Raw genomic sequence first — 21,196 nt, forward strand, 5'->3', positions numbered from 1 at the left:
TCATGGTTCATGACATCAAGCCCGAGTGGGCCCTGCACTGACAGCGTGAACCCTGCTTGGAATTCTCTCTCTCCTCTCCCTCTGCCCCTCCCCCACTCGCACACACATGTTCTCTCTCTCAAAATAAACATTTTTTTAAAGAAATAATTGTACAAGCACCCAAAAATGTGCATATGGATGTTCATCAGAGCTTTTTTATAATAGTAAATATAATCTAAATGTCCATCTGGAAAACAAAGTATCCTGCCTCTTTGTACACAGGAGTATTTTGCAGTTTTAACTATGATGATTAACTGACATCATAGTTTACTGACATGGAAAACAGCAGGCTACTGATGAGTATAATAAAATCCTGTATTTCTAAAATATACGTGTGTGTGCACATATCCATAGGAAAGAAGTCAAGAAGAATATACAGCTATATATTAACTGTGACTATTGGGCTTATGAGTGGCCCTTGTCTTTTATATTTTTCTGTTTTGTCTGAATTTTTTTTCAATGAAAATTTTTGTTATAATTTAAAACTCTCTTTTCTTTCAAATTGTATTTTCAACAGACTTTTTATATAAATTCATATTGTTAACATTTTGTTAAGACTTGCCTCAAACCTCTGAACTGTTAGCAGTGGCATAGCAATTGTTACAATGAAAATTCAGCTTCTGGCTTCCAGTTCAGGTATGATCCCAGGTTCCTGACTGCTAAGCCACAGCTAGCTAAAGGCTCCTTCTCAGACCATTCCCTCAATAGCTTCTCTGCTAATCTTGACCTCTTCTATGCTTCTTTTTTGCCCTCTGTCTTGGCTCTTTCACCCCCTGTATTCTGCCTTTAATTTTCATTTGACTGCTAACCACAGCTCAGGCATAAAAACTAAGAGGAGACAACCCTTAAATAAAAAGCAAAAACACTGTGGCCATAAATCACAAATTAATTTACATCTGCACCTTCCTCCAAATTAGGTAGGAAAAATTCAGCATAGATTTCTCAAAAGTTGTCAAATTGAAAAGGACTATACTTCAGAAATAGGATTTCTCTGACCTTAATTATCCAACCTCAGGAAAAAAAGATCTTAGTGGTCATCTAATACAACCATCACGTGCTTTAGTATTGGTGACCCCAAAATGTCAGGTAGCAAAAGAGTATGGGACTCACTACATGAAAACCACCCAGAGAGTTTTAGAAGAAAGTAGATTTCTGAACACCACTCCAGACATGCTTGGAGTCAGGGGGTAGGGGGGGTTATTCAAGTATCCCTTATTTATATTAAAGTTCTCTAGAACCTCACATGCACTGCCAGTTTGGAAACCCCTGATCTAACCTTGATCAGTCACGGCTCCAAAACAAACAACCATAAAACCTTAGCAGTGTGCCACAATAAACATTCATTTCTCATAAATCTGGGGGTTGATTAATCTAGACTGGGCTTGGCTGAATGGCTCTGCTTCAAGCTGCAGATCTAGCTGAACTTGACTCTGATCTTCTCCAATATTATTCTTTTGGGGGTCCCAGCTGAAGGAGCAGCAAGCAGCTACCCGGAGGAACTCTTATGGAGTTGGCAGTGGTGCAGCAGGGGAAGCCCAACTGTGCAAGCTTTTTTCACACTCCTGCTTACACTTGTCTATTAAAATTCCACTGGCTCAGTCGAGTCTCCTAGCTGAACCCAAAGACAACAAGTAAGGAACTCTACTCTGTGGAGGTGAGTGAGAGGGAGTGAATACGGGGTGAATATTTTTGAAAAATAATCTATCAGAAATCCTGTACTTGAATGTCATTATTTATGCTCTGTCAGAATGTTTTCAGCTCCCAGTAACAGGAAAACCAACCCAAATTAACTTAAAAAAGGATTTATGGGCTCAAATAAAAAAAAAAAAAAGGCAAAAAGTAGTGCCCTCTCCTATGAGTTGGCTTTGTCCTCAATAAGGCTTCACTCATGGAAAACATCGCATTCCTTCAAGAATTCTTTGTGAGCATCTGCTGTGTGCTAGGCACCACAGTAGCCTTGAGGGGTGAGAGATAATTCTGCCTCACTGTCTCAGGAGGAGGAGGGGAGGACATCTGAAAATTAGCAATTACAACTCAGTGTGATAAACACTAGATTGAAATGGAGCATGAGGGCGGGGGTAGGAGTAAATGGCAAATCCTACTCCACACTCCCAGCCTGGCCAAAATTCGGGCTTTTCTGGACCTCCCGCTGCAGGGTCTAGCTGCATAATGAAGGCCTGATAAATGGTAATGAGACAATTTTGGACTGACAAATTGGCCCTAGTAGGAGAGAGTCCCAGCACTTGAGCTCAGTCCAGAAACACTGAAATGATTTATGGTACAGCACTGACACAAGCCTGGGGCTGACCTCTAGCCCTCTTGAGAAATTGGACTCCCCTTCCTAGAGAAAGCAACCCTTTAAAAAAAAAAAGTAGGGGTGCCTGGGTGGCTCAGTCGGTTAAGCATCCGACTTCGGCTCAGGTCATGATCTTGCGGTTTGTGAGTGGTTTGTGAGTTCGAGCCCCGCGTCGGGCTCTGTGCTGACAGCTCAGAGCCTAGAGCCTGCTTCAGATTCTGTGTTTCCTTCTCTCTCTGCCCTCCCCTGCTCATGCTCTGTCTCTCTCTGTCTCAAAAATAAATAAAACATTAAAAAAAAATTTTTTTTAAAGTAAAGAGTGAAATCATTCATTCATTCATTAAGTCTGTACTGAAGACCTACTTCTCATTCCTGAAAATACAATGGTGAGCACAACAGACCTGGTCCCTGTCTTAATGAAGTTTACAGTCAAATATTAAACAATTATGCAAATAAAAGTGAAATTGCGGAGCACCTGGGTGACTCAATCAGTTAAGCATAAGCGACTTTCAATTTCAGCTCAGGTTGTGATCTCGCTCTTGGTGAGATCAAGCCTGGCATCAAGCTCTGTGCTGACAGAGCCGATGGAACTGGCTTGGGATTCTCTCTCTCTCTCTCTCTCTCTCTCTCTCTGCCCCTGCCCTGCTCGCTCTCTCTCTTTCTGTCTCTCAAGATAAATAAAAAAACATTTTTTAAGTGAAATTGCAACAATGTTGATAAATGCTATGAAGGGGAAGTTCAGAGGTTTACAAAAAGGGTGAATAAAGTTAACCAAGTGAAGAGGGAGTGTTCCAGGCAGAGGGAACATCATGAGCAAATGCCTGTGAGTAAAAAGGGTCTGAATGTCAGCCAGTGTAGTAAAGACAGCAAGGTCAGCTTGTTTTAAACCTCATTCATTGATTCAACAAATATTTACTGAGTATCTACTATGATGTAGGCACTGTTCTAGATGCCAAGAAACAGCAGTGAACAAAACAAAGTCCCTGCTTCTTATAAAATTTCTAGTCTAGTGAGGAGACCTCATAACAATAATACCAGTGGGAGAGAATAATTGTTGGATCAGGCCATAACAATAGCAACTATAATTCACGGAAGACCTACTACATCCCAGGTACTGCCAGCCACTTTGTATTTGTTGTCACTAATCTTCCCACCCACCTGTTGGTAGGTATTATTTCCATTTTATAAATGAGGAAATTGAGGTTTATGAGGGTAAGTGACTACTCAAACTACAAAACTAGGAAGTTGGAGTCACCTGACTCTGCTTCCAGAGCCCCGCCACATCACTAAGGTGAGCGAGCTGGTGGAGAAGCATCATCATCTAATACAAAATGGAGCAAAGATTGTCACCACTGAGACTGCAGCACCAAGGAGTGTGCACAAACAGTCCTGAGCCCCCTGCCAGCATGTCAGGAGACTTTAGTTGGGGCTTCTTGTGATCATGCAGGGATTACAGTAATGTGATTACACTGCTTGTAATTACAACTCCAGTTGAAAGCACTATGATTGTTACCCACATCCCCTTAATGGTCCTCAATTACATAGATGGGCAGAAGCCAAGGAGGCAAGGGTTACAGATATCTGAACAAAAAAGTGCTATGGGAATCCAGAGAAGTAGCCTCACTCCGCCTGGAGAACAGGCTTCACTACTATAATTCTGTCAATTTGAAAGGCTTCTCACCCAAACAGTCTCTATGAGTGGGTAGGGAGACGGAGGCGGCATCTCTGGGTTTCTCCTGCAGGTCTTCTTGTCGTTCAGTTGTGCAGTATTGCCCTGAATACAGAATTAAGATTTTTCCTCATCTTCCAGCAAATGGAAATTTTCAGCTGCAATTCAAAAATTTCTCCCAGGGTTTAACTCATAAAGGATTGTACCAAAGAAATAGCTTCTCTGACAATCACACATAAATGGTAGTAAGAGGTATAGCATCGTAATTAAGAGTGTAAGCTCTGGAACCAAACCATCTAGTTTTGCATCTTAACTCTGCCACTTGCTACCTCTATGACCATGGGCAAGTTATTGAACTTCTTTATGCCTCAGTTGCATAATCTGTAACGTGGAAATCAAACTTCTATCTGCCTCACAGTGTTGTTTTAAGAAGAAAATGGGTTTGTATGGGCAAAATGCCTAGGTTCATGCTTAGTACATTGTAAGTACTCAATAAATAATTGGCTAGGAGTAGTCGTGGCAAAGTAAGCACATAATAAGTGATAGTTCTTATTAGTGGCAGTAGCCGTTAACTGCATTTATATACTAGGCTAAGAGCTTCATGTGTATTATCTAATATAATGTTTCCAAAAACCTAATGGGGAAGGTGGTATTATTATCCTCGTTCTGTATATGAGAAAACTGAGATTTGGAGAGGTTAAATCATTTGCCTGAGGTTACACAGTGAGCGGTCAGCAGGACTGATGCTGAAATCAAGGTCTGTCTGACTCGAAAGCCTATGGTCTAAAAAAAAAAACTCAAAAGAGATAAAGTCAGCAGTCAAAACAGTTCATATGAGCTGGCTGGTTGCCGGAGAGACCTGCAGGAGGGCAGCCTCCTGACTGGCGGAGGCAGCCAAACAAGGAGGAGGAAAGTGGTGACAAATAGCCAGGTGGGTCAAAGGGAAGGACACGAGGTTACAGCCAAGAGTCTGGGAACTTGAGAATGGCATCCACTGAGCTAAGAATCATGAAAAAGAGAGAAAGCAAGGAGCTAACTACGTGGAGGAATTAAAGTGAGCCCAGTGGAGTTAAATAACTACATTTTGCCACTGTGTGTATTTAAGTATGTCAGCTTGCCTCTGTATGTATACATATGTATGGAACATATGTCATTTGCCTGTGTGTGTACATATGTAATGAGTATATCAGCTTGCCTCTGTACATATGCAAAAGTGCCAAGCATATGCCATTTTATTCTCTGTGTACATATGTGGGGAATGAGTATATATCAGGTTGCCTCTCTGAGAGGGTGTATGTATGCAAATCTAAGTGTAACAGCTGGGCTCTGTGTTTGTACATGCACATTTACATGTGTGTATCCATGCACACATCACCATATATAGCAAATCATCGGTACATGTACATGTGAGCTTAAATTGAGTCAGCTGTTTTTTATTTCTCCTCCTTTGGTTCTAAGTTGAAAATTATTTCCTACAGTCTGATGGCCTTAGGACTCAACATCAGGGTCAATACAGTTAGACTCGGCACTTAGTCTGGGTTCCTAATTAAGGAAGTTATAAAGGTGAAACAAAGACTGCATGCTGGAGCTGTTTCTCTCAACACAGAACAATCATAATAAGACTCAGGGCAGCTCTGGTAGTGGTGGTTTCAACAACAGTGGGAGCAGGGGTCAGGGTAGGGTATGGAGAGTGGGGACAGTAGTGCCATTCATCCAACATCCATCCAACAGTGTTTGTTATGTGCCAGTGTTAGGCACTGAAGATGCACAAGTGAACAAGATAGACACAGTCCCTGTCCTAGAGTCCAATAGGGAGTCAGAGTTTAAACAATCCATTACAATTGTGAAGGGTTTTGCAAAGTATGTGTGAAAGCATCAGACAGAGACCCCTTACATACCAGGGGCTAAGAGTATCAAGGAAAACTTCTCCAGAGAAGTGACATTTAAGCTAAGGCTGGAAGACTGATGAAGAGTTAGAAGGAGGTAGAAAGAGAACAGTATTCCATGAAGAAAGTTTGACATTAAAAAAACGAAAGAATATGGCAAGGTTAGAAACAGAGAAGACAGCTGTGGCCGAAGTTTTAGAAAGTGAGGAGGTGAATGACATAAAGAATGAAGATGAAAAAAAAAAAAAAGAATGAAGTTGGAGACTTCAGGAAGCACAGGCCAGATCACACAGAGCCTTTTAAACCAGGATAAGGATTCAAACTCCATCCTAAGATTATAAACAGGAAATAGCCTGCTCAGATTTGTGTTTTTAAAAGATTACTTGGTTAAAGGCATGAACTGTAAAGTATGTTAATTATATCTCAGTGATGCTGTTGAAAAAATCACTTGGGCTGCAGTGTACAGAGTGGATTGGAAAGGCACAGTGTACCCAAGAAAACCATGGGAGAGCTATTGCAGTGGTAAGTGATGATGGTAGCTTGGACTAGAGAAGATGTGGACAAGTAAATGAATTAGATTAAGGGAGGGGGGAATCAACAGAATCTGGTGACTAACTAGATATATAGGGGCTGATGGAGAGAAAGTGTCAAGCCAGGGTTAGCCCTACCTTCAGTGGCATTCACTAAAATAGCCATTTTCAGAGATGAAGCAGGTTTGGAGAGAGGATGATGAGTTCAGTTGTAGGCACACTGAGTCTGAGGGGCCAGTGAGGTATCTGTATCAAGCCATCAGTAGCAGTTGGATTTATAAGTCTGGTGTTCTTAAGAGATTTACACTGGGCATAGAGTGTGGGAGTCATCAAAGGATCAATTAATTGAAGTCACGGAAGTGGATGTGATGACTTGAAAGTGTAGGAGATTCTACAAAATGAGAAGAGGGCCTAGGCTGAAGCCCGGAGGAAGGAACTCCAATGGAGGGGACTAGGAAAGAATTGCCAGAAAATTAGGAGGAAAATGAGGAAAGAACAATGTCATAGTGACCAAAAGGTATTTCAAGAAGCAGGACATGGTCAACCAGTCAAATGTTGCTGAAAGATCAAGCAGACGAGTCCTGAATAGTGTCCAATGGCTATATCCACTTGAAGTCATCGGTGATTTTAGCAAAAGCCATCAATAAAGTGGTAGGGGCAGAATCCAGATTAGAGCATGTTGAGACATGAGTAATAAGTGGAAAATGGAGAAGACCGTTTAAACAGCTTGGCTGTGAAGAGAAGGTGACTGTAGGTAGAAGAGGGACTTTTTAAGAGATGAGACTGTACAGTATTTAAATAATGATGATAAAGATCCAGTGGGGTGGGGGGAGTTGAGTATACAAACAGGATAAAGGATAACCAGTAGTGGGATAAGGATAATTTCAAGATACTTGAGAAGACAGGAAGGGGTGGAATTCAAAGCACAGATGGAGGGATTGACTTGAGAGAAGACACTTTCTTTGTAACAAGAGGGAAGATAGAATGGAGGCTGACTCATGTGGGTATCACACATATGGTATTGAGATATCGAAGAAATTCCTGGATCCTGGCTTTGATGTTCTCTGACAAGAAAGGGAAATAGGGGTGGAGTGGGCATGGTGGGTGGGGGAAGTGGCTGGATCAAAAGGCAGGTGAAGGCAGCTTTGGCCCCACTGTAATCCCATAAACTCCCTCCTTAGCCTTTCTACCCCAGTCTTCATCAACCATCATTGATGTGGACAATCTCATTCTCCCTATCTTTTATGCAAAGTTCCTTTTTTTAAAAAAAACTGACCTAAAACATGCAATGTATGTACTAGACACCACTTCAAATCAGGTACCTAGCCCTCTCTCTTAGCCATATTACTGCTCTACTACAGAGAAACATGGGGTCAGATTTGAGAAGAGTGGTCATTGATGTTAAGGGGAAAGAAAACGTGATTTTCCCAGCATAGCTCAGGAGAGATCCACAGCACCAGAGGCACAGACGAGAAAGGCACCCAGAAGCAGGAGTGCTTAGGAAAAGGAAGTTAGGAGCCTTTTATCTCAGGTGTGCACTTATTAACATGGGTGGGGGGAGAGGAAAAACCTACCCCTCTTCCTACTCACCTCCAGCAGAGGAGTTCTAAGGGAGATAGCTTCTTTTTCTTTTTTTTAACGTTTATTCATTTTTGAGGGACAGAGCACAAGCAGGGGAGAGGCAGAGAGAGAGACAGAGGCAGAGACACTGAATCTGAAGCGGGCTCCAGGCTCCAAGCTGTCAGCACAGAGCCCGATGTAGGGCTTGAACTCATGAACCACGAGATCATGACCTAAGCCAAGGTCAGACACTTAACTGACTGAGCCACCCAGGCGCCCTTAAGGAAGACAGCTTCTTAAGAAGGGGCAAAGGGGACCCTTTGCTTTCTGAACTAAATTCAGATTTTTCTCAGATCTGGCATACCTTCTTTCCATATGAATGCTGGCAAATAGTCAAGACTAATTTAATAATGATTTTGTAATCCCCATGAAATAACATCAGAGTGATGATCATTGATGGATGCTAAAACCATTGGGTGGAAGTTTGTTGGGGACAGAATATTCAGAGTCTTAAAGTATCACCCCACAGATAACTTATTACCTATGAGTGAAAAACACAACTTTATAATGGAGAGAATTAGCAGATAGTACCTTCACCAGGTGATCAAATTTAGCCTCACCAATGTAACTCCCCACATCATGTAATGAGAATATAACATAATATACATGCTAGTCTTGCCAAAGAGGTTTAACCTGAATCAAATCTAATCATGAGGAAGAAATCAAATAAATCCAGCATGTGGGGCACATTGACAAGGCCTGGACTTTAAATGTAATGTCATGAAAAACAAAAAAGGAGAGAAGAGAGGTTTGTTCTACATTAAAATAGACTAAAAAGACAAAACCAACCAAATGCAATAAGCCTTGATTGAATCTGAGAAAATCAATAGCAATAAAAGACATTCTTAAGGCAACTTGAGAAATTTGAATGTAGATTACACATAGATGATATTATTGAGTTAATATTAGTTTTCTTAGGTGTGATAATGGGATCATGGTAATGTAGGAACATGTTCTTAGTGCATGCATGCTGAAGAATTTAGGGGCAAAGTGTCATAATATCTGCAGCTTTCAAGTGCTTGAGAGAGAGAAAAGCCATTAACAATTGGTAAATCTAGGTGGAGGGTAAAAAAAAATATTTTAAAATACTCAATGCAGTCTATTTCTTCATCAAACATTTTTTTTTTGCCATGACCTTGGGTAGCTTTATGCTTATAAGCATAAACTGTGCTTCTTAATGTGCTAAATTAAATTAGATTGAAATCTTTAAAAGCATCATAGCAAGAAAATTGCTCTGCAAAGCTTTTTAGACATAAAAGAACTTCTAATTTGTGTAGGAGTATAAGTGAAGATATGGTAAAGTGGGAGAGAGAGCCACAAAATAATAAAAAGAACACTTTCCTAGGAGTCAGAAGACCTTTGAGTCCAGCACTTAACCACAGGAGATATTAGATTCTCTGTCAGCAAAGTGGGGCTAATGGTATTGCCTTCATCATCTTGCTGTAGGTACAGGAGAAACAGAATGTGAAAAGGCTTTATCAACTGGAAAGGAGTATGCAAGTGAAGTGATTTTTATTATCATGCCATGCTGATGTCCTATTAGCAGTGGTTCCAGAACTGTATTATACCTAACAAGCAACTGGAAAGCTTGTTAAAAGTGTAGATCTACAGGGGCACCTGAGTGGCTCAGTCAGGTAAGTGTCCAACTCTTGATCTGGGCTCGGGCCATGATCTCACCTTATGGTTCATGGGTTTGAGCCCTGAGCTGGGCTCTGGGCTAACAGCGTGGAGCCTGCTTGGGATTTTGTCTCTCCCTCTCTCTGAGGCCCCCCTTCTCAAATAAGTGAATAAACTTAAAAAAAAAAGTATAGGGGCATCTGGGTGGCTCAGTTGAGCGGCCGACTTCAGCTCGGGTTATGATCTCACAGTTTGTGAGTTTGAGCCCCATGTCAGGCTCTTTGCTGACAGTTTAGAGCCTGGAGCCTATTTGGGATTCTGGGTCTCCCTCTCTCTGCCCCTCCCCTGCTTGCGCTCTCTCTCTCAAAAATAAATAAACATTAAAAAAATTTATTAAAAAAAAAAAAGTGTGGATTTCCAGTCCGGCCTTCAGGGATTCTGATTCAGTAGGTCTGGGTTGGGCCCAGAATTTGCTTTGTGAAAGCACCCTCACTTTCTCTGGTGAGAGGGATCTGAAAACCACACTTCACTGCCGTGGAGGTTACCGTGATCTAAAATCCTTGGACTCAATGTTTGGTTCGTGGATCAGCAACATCACCAGCACCTTGGGAGCTTGTTAGGAATGCAAAATCTGGCTCCACCCCAGATTTACTGGACCAGAATCTGCAATTTCAACAAGATGCTCAGGTGACTCCCATGCACACTAATGTTTGAGAAACACTAATCTACACGTCAAAACTGATCGGTGACCTCTCTTCTTCGTCTTGGTCCTGATTCTCCGCTTGTTGTCAGACAGAATTGAGCTACTAGCTTTGCTGTTGCTGACACCCTTAACCTCATTTAGCTCTTCTTTCGGCTTCTCTTTGTTTCTGGCTCCTCAGTGGTGGAAGATATTCGATAAACATAACCAAAGTTGCTTATCTTCTCACATGCTGTAAACGGACAATCAAAGCAAACTGAATTGGTATCTAAATCTAGTTAAGCTATTTACCAGGTATGTGATTTTTTTCTTATAGTGACATAAAATTTACCATTTTAACAATTTTTTAAGCATACAGTTCAGATATGTGATACTGAACAAGTCACTTAACCTCTCTAATCTTCCATTTCATTAACTTTAAAATATAGGTGATATTACCTACTCCTGCAGAGTATTTTAAGCATTAAATGAGATTTTAAAAAAGAATTAAGTGATACACATACATGCCTAGAACCCACAGAAGATGTTCAATAAATGCTAACTCCCTTCCTTTCATTCTAAGTAGATTTCAGACAGCGCTGATTTTACAACAGATGTCATCTACTGAAATCAACTGATAAGAATTTCAAAGCATATATAAAAATGTACATATTATTGCCTTAGAACAGGGCAATTTGTAAAATAAAACTATTCTATAATCTATAGCATTTGCCAGTTTGAAATAGCTAAAGGAAAGAGTACCCAATTGCATTTTGTTGGGAAAATTACATTTTGGGAAGCAGCAACCCTTTTGTGCCCATTATATAGAAGTTCTTGCACTGACTGTACTTAGATTGCTTTAGAAACAATTCAAGTACAATCATTATCCTAACATCAATAACTTTTACAAGTGGAGCTTTCAACCTTGGGGCTGATCCACTCGGATGCAGTATTTGAATTCCATTTATGTGCACATAATCTTTTAAAGAGATGCTAAATTGAAAACTTGGGTTACATGCAGTAAATTGAAAAGATTAGTTTACCTTGAGAATTAGACTAATTAGAACAGGGGAAGGGATGGGGCGCCTGGGTGGCGCAGTCGGTTAAGCGTCCGACTTCAGCCAGGTCACGATCTCGCACTCTGTGAGTTCGAGCCCCGCGTCAGGCTCTGGGCTGATGGCTCAGAGCCTGGAGCCTGTTTCCGATTCTGTGTCTCCCTCTGTCTCTGCCCCTCCTCCGTTCATGCTCTGTCTATCTCTATCCCAATAATAAATAAACGTTGAAAAAAAAATTAAAAAAAGAACAGGGGAAGGGAATTTAGAGATTCTCTCCTCCAACAGCCTTATTTTACAAATAAGGAAATTAATATCAAGAAAGACCTAGTAACTGGCCCTCACTCACATGATGAGTTACTAGCAAACCTGGGACCAGAGCCCAGGTTCCAGGAGTGTGTCCTGGTGTCACTTGACTTTGAAGAATGGGTGACACTTCAGCAGCATAGGTGATGGGAAAGGGTTATGGAGAGGCTGACAGCACTCCTGGTAGAGGGATCAATGGAAGTAATTTCACAGAGCCAGGCTCTGAAATGGAGAGACTGATGAATGTACTCAGGAAGTGTCAGAGTGGGGAGGCTGGAAGGAGAGATTAAGATGAAGTTTTGTGACGTTAGAAGAAAGTCCTGGATTCTCTTGTAACACAGAATATCAGAAGAGAGTTTTAGGGATTTTTTTTTTTATAGTTTATATGGCTCTTCCATATCTGTAGTCTCATTATAGCAATCTTGGGAAATAGATATTATACAGATGATGGTCTAATATTCAGAAGGTCATGTTCTTTGCAAAACTAAGATTTGAACTAGGGCTCTGAATAGCAAGGCGGTGTATTATGATCCCTTTTTTGTCTGTTTGCTTGTCTTTGTTGTTTTTAAGTAATCTCTGCACTCAATGTGGGACTCAAACTCACAACCCTGAGATCAAGAGTCGCATGCTTTACTGACTAAGCCAGCCAGGTGCCCCACGTGTATTATGATTCTTAAAAGCATAAGCTCCAGGGGCGCCTGGGTGGCGCAGTCGGTTAAGCGTCCGACTTCAGCCAGGTCACGATCTCGCGGTCCGGGAGTTCCAGCCCCGCGTCGGGCTCTGGGCTGATGGCTCAGAGCCTGGAGCCTGTTTCCGATTCTGTGTCTCCCTCTCTCTCTGCCCCTCCCCTGTTCATGCTCTGTCTCTCTCTGTCCCAAAAATAAATAAACGTTGAAAAAAAAAAAAAGCATAAGCTCCAGAGCCAGGCCACTTGGGTTTAAATCTGTCTGGCCCCATTTAGAAGCCATATAAACTTGAGAGAAAAAAATAATGGCTAAAACTTAGTGTTAATTATGTGCCAGGCTCTGTTCTAAATGCATAGAACTAAATACATATTACTCATTTAATCCAACATCCCTATTATCTATTATCATCACTACTTTAAAAGCTCTCCTCCAGAAGAAAGAGGAGTGAAAGAAGTAAGGAAGGAGTGCCTCAGTAGAAGATGAAAAACAGGGAAGCATTTCCTCCTAGATTCTCTGTTATTATATGGTCTCAAGTCTGGTATTCCACTGGTTCCCTTCGACTTGTGATACTGTGGTAGATTAAATTATTGTTCAAAATATTCACCTCTTCACTTCACCTTCTTAGGAGGACTCTACTTCCCTCTGCTTGACTTTGCGCCCAGCCATATGACTTGCTCTGGCCAAGGAAATATTAGCAGATTTAACACCAGAATTTGAAATAAAAATGCTTCTACAGTTGGGCTTGTCCTCTTGTACTTCTGCTATCACACTGAGAAGAGCTTCCCCTGAATAGCTTCTGCCCTGCTACTCCCTAGACTTCTCAGTGGTTAAGTGTGAAGTAACCACCCTCCAATCCTACAGAAGATCTAATACTAGCCCATCCAAAGACACTCTTCGAGGGGCGCCTGGGTGGCGCAGTCGGTTAAGCGTCCGACTTCAGCCAGGTCACGATCTCGCGGTCCGTGAGTTTGAGCCCCGCGTCAGGCTCTGGGCTGATGGCTCGGAGCCTGGAGCCTGCTTCCAATTCTGTGTCTCCCTCTCTCTCTGCCCCTCCCCCGTTCATGCTCTGTCTCTCTCTGTCCCAAAAATAAATTAAAAAACGTTGAAAAAAAAAAAAATAAAAATCAAAGACACTCTTCGAGATTCAAGTATAAGAGGGGTGCCTGGGTGGCTCAGTTGGTTGAATGTCCGACTTCAGCTCAGGTCATGATCTTGGGGTTCATGGGTTCGAGCCTCACCTCAGGCTCTGTACTGACAGCTCAGAGCCTGGAGCCTGCTTCAGATTCTGTGTCTCCCTTTCTCTCTGCCCATCCCCTGCTCATGCTGTCTCTCTCAAAAATAAATTAATGTTAAAAAAAAATTAAGAGGTGCCTGGGTGGCTTGGTGACTCTTGATTTCAGTTCAGGACATGCTCTCACGATTCGTGAGTTCGAACCCCATGTCAGGCTCTGCGCTGACATGTGGAGCCTGCTTGGATTCTCTCTCTCTCTCCCTCTCTCTGCCCCTCCCTTCCTCTCTCTCTCTGTCTCTCGCTCAAAATAAATAAATTAAAAAAATTTTTAATTAAAAAAAAAGACTCAAGGGTAAGAATTTTGAGGCACCTGGGTGGTTCAGTCAGTTAAGCATCTGGCTCTTGGTTTCAGCTCAGGTCATGATTTCAGGGTTCATGGGATCAACCCCCACATTGGGCTCTGTGCTTACAGCACAGAGCCTGCTTGGTGTTCTCTCTCTCCCTCTCTACCCCTTTTCCACAAACGAGTGCTTGTGCTTTCTTTCTCTTTCTCAAAATAAAGAAACTTAAACAAACAAACAAAATACTCAAGGATAAGAATCTAGATCCGTATGTATTTCACCAGCAGAGCAACAACCACTGAGCTTCCTTCTTGGTTACTCTGGAAGCTGAACCATAAGAATGGGACAAAACCTGACACCTTCTACTTCTACTGACTTCTGCTACTTACAGTACTTTCTCTATTAACAAGCATTCTTTTTATCAAAAGTAACCTATCTCTTAACAGGGTTTGGAATCTCCCCCCCACCTCAATAAACCCACAAAAAGAAAACTCAGAACAGAACCCAATTAAATCTCTTGGCAGTCACCAGGAGAAGGAAGCCCATATTTATGGATGGAGAACCTCCCGCCCTGAGCCCTTTAATAAAGGTACAGGTTAATCTTACACACACATGCGCGCGCACACACACACACACACACACACACACACACACAGTGGCAGTGCTGTCAAGGCATCTTGCAAGCAGAACTAGAGCTTCTGATCCTCTCGTTCAGAAGTAGTGGATCACCATTCCGTCCATTCCAATGAGTGGCAACAGTGAGGGAACCCTCACACAGAATCTGGGTATCTGGATAATGTAGGAATATAAGTTTTCCACCTAATGATGATAAACTGCACTGTTGGGGTAACAGTCAGCTTGCAATCCTGACAGTTACAGTGGGTTATGGAGGTTCAACAGGTATGTTCTTTAAAAAATTTACTTAAATCACCCTTCTATAAATTGAACCTCATTCTAAATGCACCAAAGGGCTGTTTTAGGAAATGTCATGTTGAAATTTTTCACAAAGAAAATAATCTCACTCTTGTAACTTTATGTAAGTTTTCTACACTGGGTGTTCCTGAACCATAGTGCACCTGGGTACTTCCCCTATAAAGGAGTTTCTCTACAGGAGGGCATCCATTCCACAATGACAACAATAATGTTAAAATGCTTTACATCACTCTTTATTTCAAAAGTGCTTTACTAACATAGACTAATCTTCACAACATTTAAGGGAGGTAGATAAGTATTACACCACTTTCACAGATGGAGAAACGGAGGCAAAGATTAGTAAATTGTGTTGAAGGGCATAATATATGGCACGATTAGGAAAATAATTTGTTGCAGTCACGGATCACTGGTGATCTTGCCCCATGACTTCTGAGTCCCACCAACACAAAAGTAGCAGATGCAGCATGGAAGCAGGTTGTCCTCAGTGTGGCTAGTCTACGGCTACGCTTCTCCTTGTTGACACCAGATGTTGAATGTGCTGCCCTTTGGCCAGTATTTCCCTCACACACATTCTCACATGACTCCACCTCTAAAACAGGGGAGAGTAGGAGCTATGGTGGGTACAGGAGGAGGGGCTGGAGGAACAGGGCTGGGAAGGTGGAAGACAGAAAACACGAACTGGTATCAAAGCAAGGGCGAGGAAGAACAGGAGGAGCCACAGGAGGCAGCCCAACGAAGAAAGCCAGAGCAGAAAAGAAGTGTCACTCCATGTGAAAAGCTCAGGCATCCAGAAATGCTATTAAAAGGGTAATTCTTCACAATGACATTACAGAGCCATTCCTCGTGGCTTTGCCAAATATAATTATCAGGTCCTTCTGACATTCCCAGGAGGCAGAGCCATTCCCTCTCCCCTGGTCCAAACCAAGTGCTGATGTAATTGACCTGACACTGCAGAGGCTGTTGACAACTCAAATGCACTCTCCCACCATGCTGCCTCTTCTTCTAGTCTCTTTCTTCCAACAACAACAGCTACAAAACAACAACAACAAAGTCAATGCCTTTCAAGATTCTCTCTGCAAAATTCCTAAAACGTTCCCTAAAACTTTGATGAGTAGGGTAGAATTCCATGTTTGACTTTTATAAAGGGGCTGTAATAGGCATACATGGGCATGAACAGCCCCTCTCGGCCAATGCCCCTTTATACAACGTGGGACACTAAAGAAAGGACCTTTTCTGATCTTTCTAGGGCAAAGCCATTGTAAGTGATGGTGACATGCACCACCACCTGCATTGGAGGTACTGGTGGCCGAGGCAGCACCAAATGAGGGGGCTGACGAAGACCCTGGGCTAAAGTGTCATCGGAGGGACAGGTGGAAGAAGAAGTCAGAGCAAAGAGAGGCCAGCCACGGCAGAGATGGGTAGAGGTGCTCCCTCCCATTCCATGTTCAAGGCTGCATGGAGGCAACAATGTTAGTTCATCTCTCGGCACCTCCTAGGTTGGGTCAGAGCTAGAAATGCATCCTTTCTTCATTTCAATCGGCAGCATGGTTCTTTCTGGCACATAGCTTTAACACCTCACCCCTCCTCTCCAACAAGAGCAATCAACTGCCAAGCCTGACTGATTCCACCTCTGCAGTGCCCTTCACATTGGTCTCCCTGTCTGACGACAGCCTCCTCTAGATCCTATCATCTCATCCTGACCAGGGCAAGACCCTCCTACCTAATCTCCTGCACTCCCATCTTCCCTAAACTCAGTTGCACCTTCTCATCTTCCTCCTGGAGCACAGCGTTCATGCTGCTGCCCAATTTGGAAATTCACCATGTTCTCACTGCCTCCCAATTATGTGTCTCATCATCTTGAATCTTCAACAGATTGCATCTGTTGCATCTAGCAAAGGTTCTCTTCTTTCTGAACCTCCACCTGTCCAAATGCCAACTCTAAAGACTTAGCTCAGATACCACCTCTCCCAAGAGGTCTTCCTTCCCGGAGGAGGAGGCATTTCCTCTGAGCTACAAATGCACTTGAAGACATGCACTAATGGAGTACATGACAACTGCGTGTAAGTCTTACCTCCCCGACTGGGTGTGTCCACGATTTGGCAGGGTGGGGGATGGTGAACTGTCTTAAAATTTGTCTATTCCCTACAGCACCTACCAAGAATTGGTTATTGCATATCCACCTCAGTAAGGAACTGCTCAATGGTGAAATGAACATATACCTGCCCATGAATGAAGACACCAAAGTACACTGCAGGTGTGATCTGACTCTCAGGATAAAACAAATCCATGATATAATTTTGAAGGATGGGATAGGGGCAGGCAGGTGGGACTATCTGTTTTGGAGTCGAGAGACCTAGGACTGAAGTTCTGCTTTGCCATCTACCAGCCACTGGTCTGGTACCAGATGATTCTTCTCTGAGCATCATTTCCTGACTTCTGCATGACCTCACAGGATTAAGGATCAAATGAGACATAACTGTGAACTCTACACCACTGGTTCTCAATCCCAGTGATGTATCATAACCTCCAATAAACCTTCTGAAAAATGTAGAGGACAAGGCCCCAACCCAAGTCAACTGAACCAGAATCCTCTGGGATTGGGACCAGGTGGGACTAATTATTTATAAAATACTATTTTTATGCATAGCTAAGGTTGAAAACTACCGTTATAAACTCATAAATACCGTTAACAGTAGAGCATGGTACTTTAGGCTTCGGTTTAATTATCCTTTATGTGGTTAGGAATTCATTCTGTTTTTATAATTTCATTATGTGTGTGAGCATGTTTTGTGTTGTTCTGCATTGCTGTTTGTGTGCCTAAGTGATAAATTCTGAGAGAGGATAATGTCCAGCACACTGCTATACACAAAGTGTACCTAACCCAATTTGGGAGAGTCTGGGGAGGATGATAAGTAAAAACTTCACAAAGTCCTCTAAAAAACCTTGCTACGTGGAAGTGTGGGGACCAGACAAGCAGAACTGGCAAAACTGGGGAGCTTGTAAGAAATGCAAAATCTCAGGCCCCACTCCAGAAGCTGCATATTAACAAGATTTCCAGATGGATCAGTAGGTGAAACAAAGGGAAACTTCACTCTGTTCACATCTGTGTTGAGGGCCTGCCATTCCCTGCCCTAATCCTGAGCGGGTAGGAGGGCATGGAGAATCAAGTTCTGTCTTCCATAAACCATTTAAGCTTGGGACTTTACCTAGATGTGTCTTCTCTAAAGGGTCCATTTTGTAAACATGAAATTAAGAATACAAATCCTTACAAAAGGATCCTTTCTTTCAAATCTAGTCTTTATAGCTTTCCTTCAAATAACCAGTGCTTCTAAGATATTTAAAATATAATCAGAGTATAAATTGATATCCATTTAAGTTTTATGTAGTGCGTAAATTAAATAACAAGTATATGTTTATCTTACTCAACTTATAGTCCCCAGGACCCAAATTCAAACCTTAGGAAGGCGGGAAGCTTAGCCAAAGCAGTCATCAATTGTTCCCTAATGACCCATACCTTCTGGACGATTCAGATGTTAGCAGTACCCATTCAAGACTATGCAGACCACACCACAGTCAAGGAGTTGCAGAAGATTCTAAACATTATCTAAACCAATGCCTTACTTTATTACAGGCACTGATTAAAAGGAGGTACCCCAGGTCACACAGCACTCTGAGGCAGAGCCAAGATCAGAATTCAGGCCATGGCTTCTCACCCTACACCCCCCTACATAGCCTCTGCCACACATATTTTCTTTCCCCAGCACGTGGCCTTGAAATTTCATGCTCAGAAATTGCTGACCTGCCTTGACACGTGTCACTTTTCTTGTTCCAGCTACTGCTGTGCCCAACATCCCAGAACTGGTTTTAACACTAGGCTACAGGAGAAGCTATCTCACAACTAAATCAAAATATCCATTTGCCAATCCATAGTTCCAAATATGCTGGTAACGGGTTCTTAAAAAGCCAATGCTAACCGTGTGATGCAAACTCCACAGCATTACTAATAACTAGCACCATGAGCATGGTGAGGGAAGGGCCTTTCCCTAGGTGGCCAATGATTAAAAACAGGGCACCCATTAACTCAGTAGCACAAAGTTGGGAGGAAACTACAGAGGGAAAGCAAAAATGAGCACAGTGGGGTTGGCAGCACCTTTAAAAAACATACATAGTGTGACTATAAAATTGCAAGTCTTATCTTTTCATAAAACAAACATGATAAGTTATAGAAATCTAAATGAACATTTGTCCCTCAAAGCAGTTACATCCTTAGTTCCAACAAAACTACTGCTTTTGGAGCCATTATTTGGAACCCCTCTTTGGGGAAAGGACTTCAAAGGCAGTTCATGAGCCACATGAGAAAATATCCTTCCAAATGTTGGGTGTTTAAAATCAGAAAAGCCACTCAAAGAATGACACTGGGGGTGGGGGGAAGGAAAAAGGCTCTCATGGAGGTTTCCCTAAAGACCTCCAGCGAGTTCTGAGCAATAGCATCACCCCTGGAGAAACATGTGGCCTCCAGGGACTTTCAGCCACTTTCAACGGGAACGCGTTCACTTGGATAGAAAAGTTCCGCTATTAAACAAACAAACAAAAAAAATCAGCCACACTCCTTTATAGTCACACTTGCATCTGATTAAAAAAATACAACAACAACACTCACACGTGGTTCTTGTATGAATTCTAATTAAGAGACATTACATTCAGAATCATAGCACTCATAGTGATAGTTTTCAGGAGACTGGATCAGCTTCTTTGCCACTGAAGGGGTACATGGGGTGCAGCAGTTTACCTGAATGTATTCTTAAATACGTGACTACTACCGCTCTAATTTTCCTAGTTGTAGCTCTGTTACAAGTTACTGACCGCAAGTTCATGTTCCAGGCTTTCTTTGCCGACACAGATTGGTTACAAGGGAGCCGCCCCCACAGTCTTAGGGTGAATTGGGAAAGGGCCGGTTAAATGAGGAGACAGGCCACTCCTTGGTGAAAGTTTGTAGCTTCCTTTCCCAATACATCTTCTTTTTATTGAGAACTTCCATTTTTATCCTGTGTTCCTCCTCTGCCATCTCACACTCCCGCTCTATCTGCTGGATTTTGGCCACATGCACCTCATTCATCTGTATCAGCTGCAGCTGTAAGATGGACATTTGTTGATGGTGTTCTTCCTCATGCATCTTTTTTAAAGCACCTTCCTGAGAGGTTTTGCTCCTGTAGTGTTTATTGGCTGTTATTCTGACAGCTGAACACGAGGGTTCAGGTTGAGAGGTCCCCTCACACACAGGAAAATGTATGAACTCTTTCTCATCATCGCACAGTTCTCTATTTGAAACAGCAAATGATTCTGAAAAACAGTAGCAGAAAACATACGTTCAAAGATTTTACAGGCAGAGAGTGTATCAATCCTATTCCAAATGACAGGTCCCCCATCACAGGATGTAGCGGAAACAGTGTCTGCTTTGGCCTGCTTTGTCTATGGGTACTCTTGCCACACCTGACTTTTCAAAACCCACAAGTCAAAACCAGTGTTCCCTCCAGAAGCAATGATAAAGGGTTTCGTCATGTGGTTTCTAGAACTGTGAACTATAGGAACAGTGGTCCGAGACTGTGCTTATCAAGAACTGTTGACCTAAGTTCTAAACCGAAGTGTGCACAACTCCGAATAAGCAGAACACCATGGTACGAGCGCAATGGTGGGTTTTCAGATTAAGTTCTCCGTCAGTTTGACCTCTCTGTCTCAGTTTCTCATCTGGCCGTGAACACTTTCCCTAGCCCTTGACAATCCTTCCTGAAATCTCTTTCCTCTGTTAGCTTCCACACCATGGCTCTCTCCTCAGTTTTCGACACCTCCTCTCCGACTGCTCCTTCTCAAGCTTCCTTCCAGGACTCAGACTCTTACTGCACCTGCAACTCACCTCTTAATATTCCTCTGGGGTTCCCATTTTTGGCTCAGTTTTCACTGCAGCCTAGTAACCCTCATAATCTGGTTTCTGACCTTCCTTTTTCTCGCCTTACTCCAAAATACCCTGGGTGCCCTTCAATCGTACCAAAAACTTCACATTCTTTAAAGGCCATGCTCTTTTTTATAATTCTGTCTCTGTTCCTTCAGCCTGAAGTTGGGCCAGCTATTCATCCCTCTTCCCTCCCCACCCAGGACCCCACACTCACTCAAGCATGCACTCTTATTCCAGACTCTCCTTTTCAACCTCCCCACAACCCCCACTTTGTTCAGCATCTGCGAAACCCCAGATCGCTCCTTTCTCTATGAGTACTCCTCTGTAATAGCACTTACCATGTTCTAGTATTACTTTGGGA

General features: G+C 42.5%; 1 protein-coding gene across 4 annotated transcripts in view; it reads right to left on the reverse strand.

Annotated features, from left to right (window-relative positions):
- The window catches only part of LOC125150876 (tomoregulin-1), a 126,879-nt gene that overhangs the window by 83,485 nt on the left and 22,198 nt on the right, over positions 1-21,196 (reverse strand). For 3 of the 4 annotated variants that reach the window (XM_047831319.1, XM_047831318.1, XM_047831320.1), the window contains exon 3: positions 15,158-20,225. The exons of the other annotated variant lie outside the window; for it this stretch is intronic. In XM_047831319.1, coding sequence (XP_047687275.1) covers positions 19,816-20,225 — 410 coding nt within the window. In that variant the 3' untranslated portion in view covers positions 15,158-19,815. Of the gene's footprint in view, positions 1-15,157; positions 20,226-21,196 lie in introns of those variants that run through there. 4 annotated transcript variants of the gene reach the window in all.

This window comes from Prionailurus viverrinus, chromosome D4 (genome assembly GCF_022837055.1).
Source record: "Prionailurus viverrinus isolate Anna chromosome D4, UM_Priviv_1.0, whole genome shotgun sequence".
NCBI classification, from domain to species: domain Eukaryota; kingdom Metazoa; phylum Chordata; class Mammalia; order Carnivora; family Felidae; genus Prionailurus; species Prionailurus viverrinus.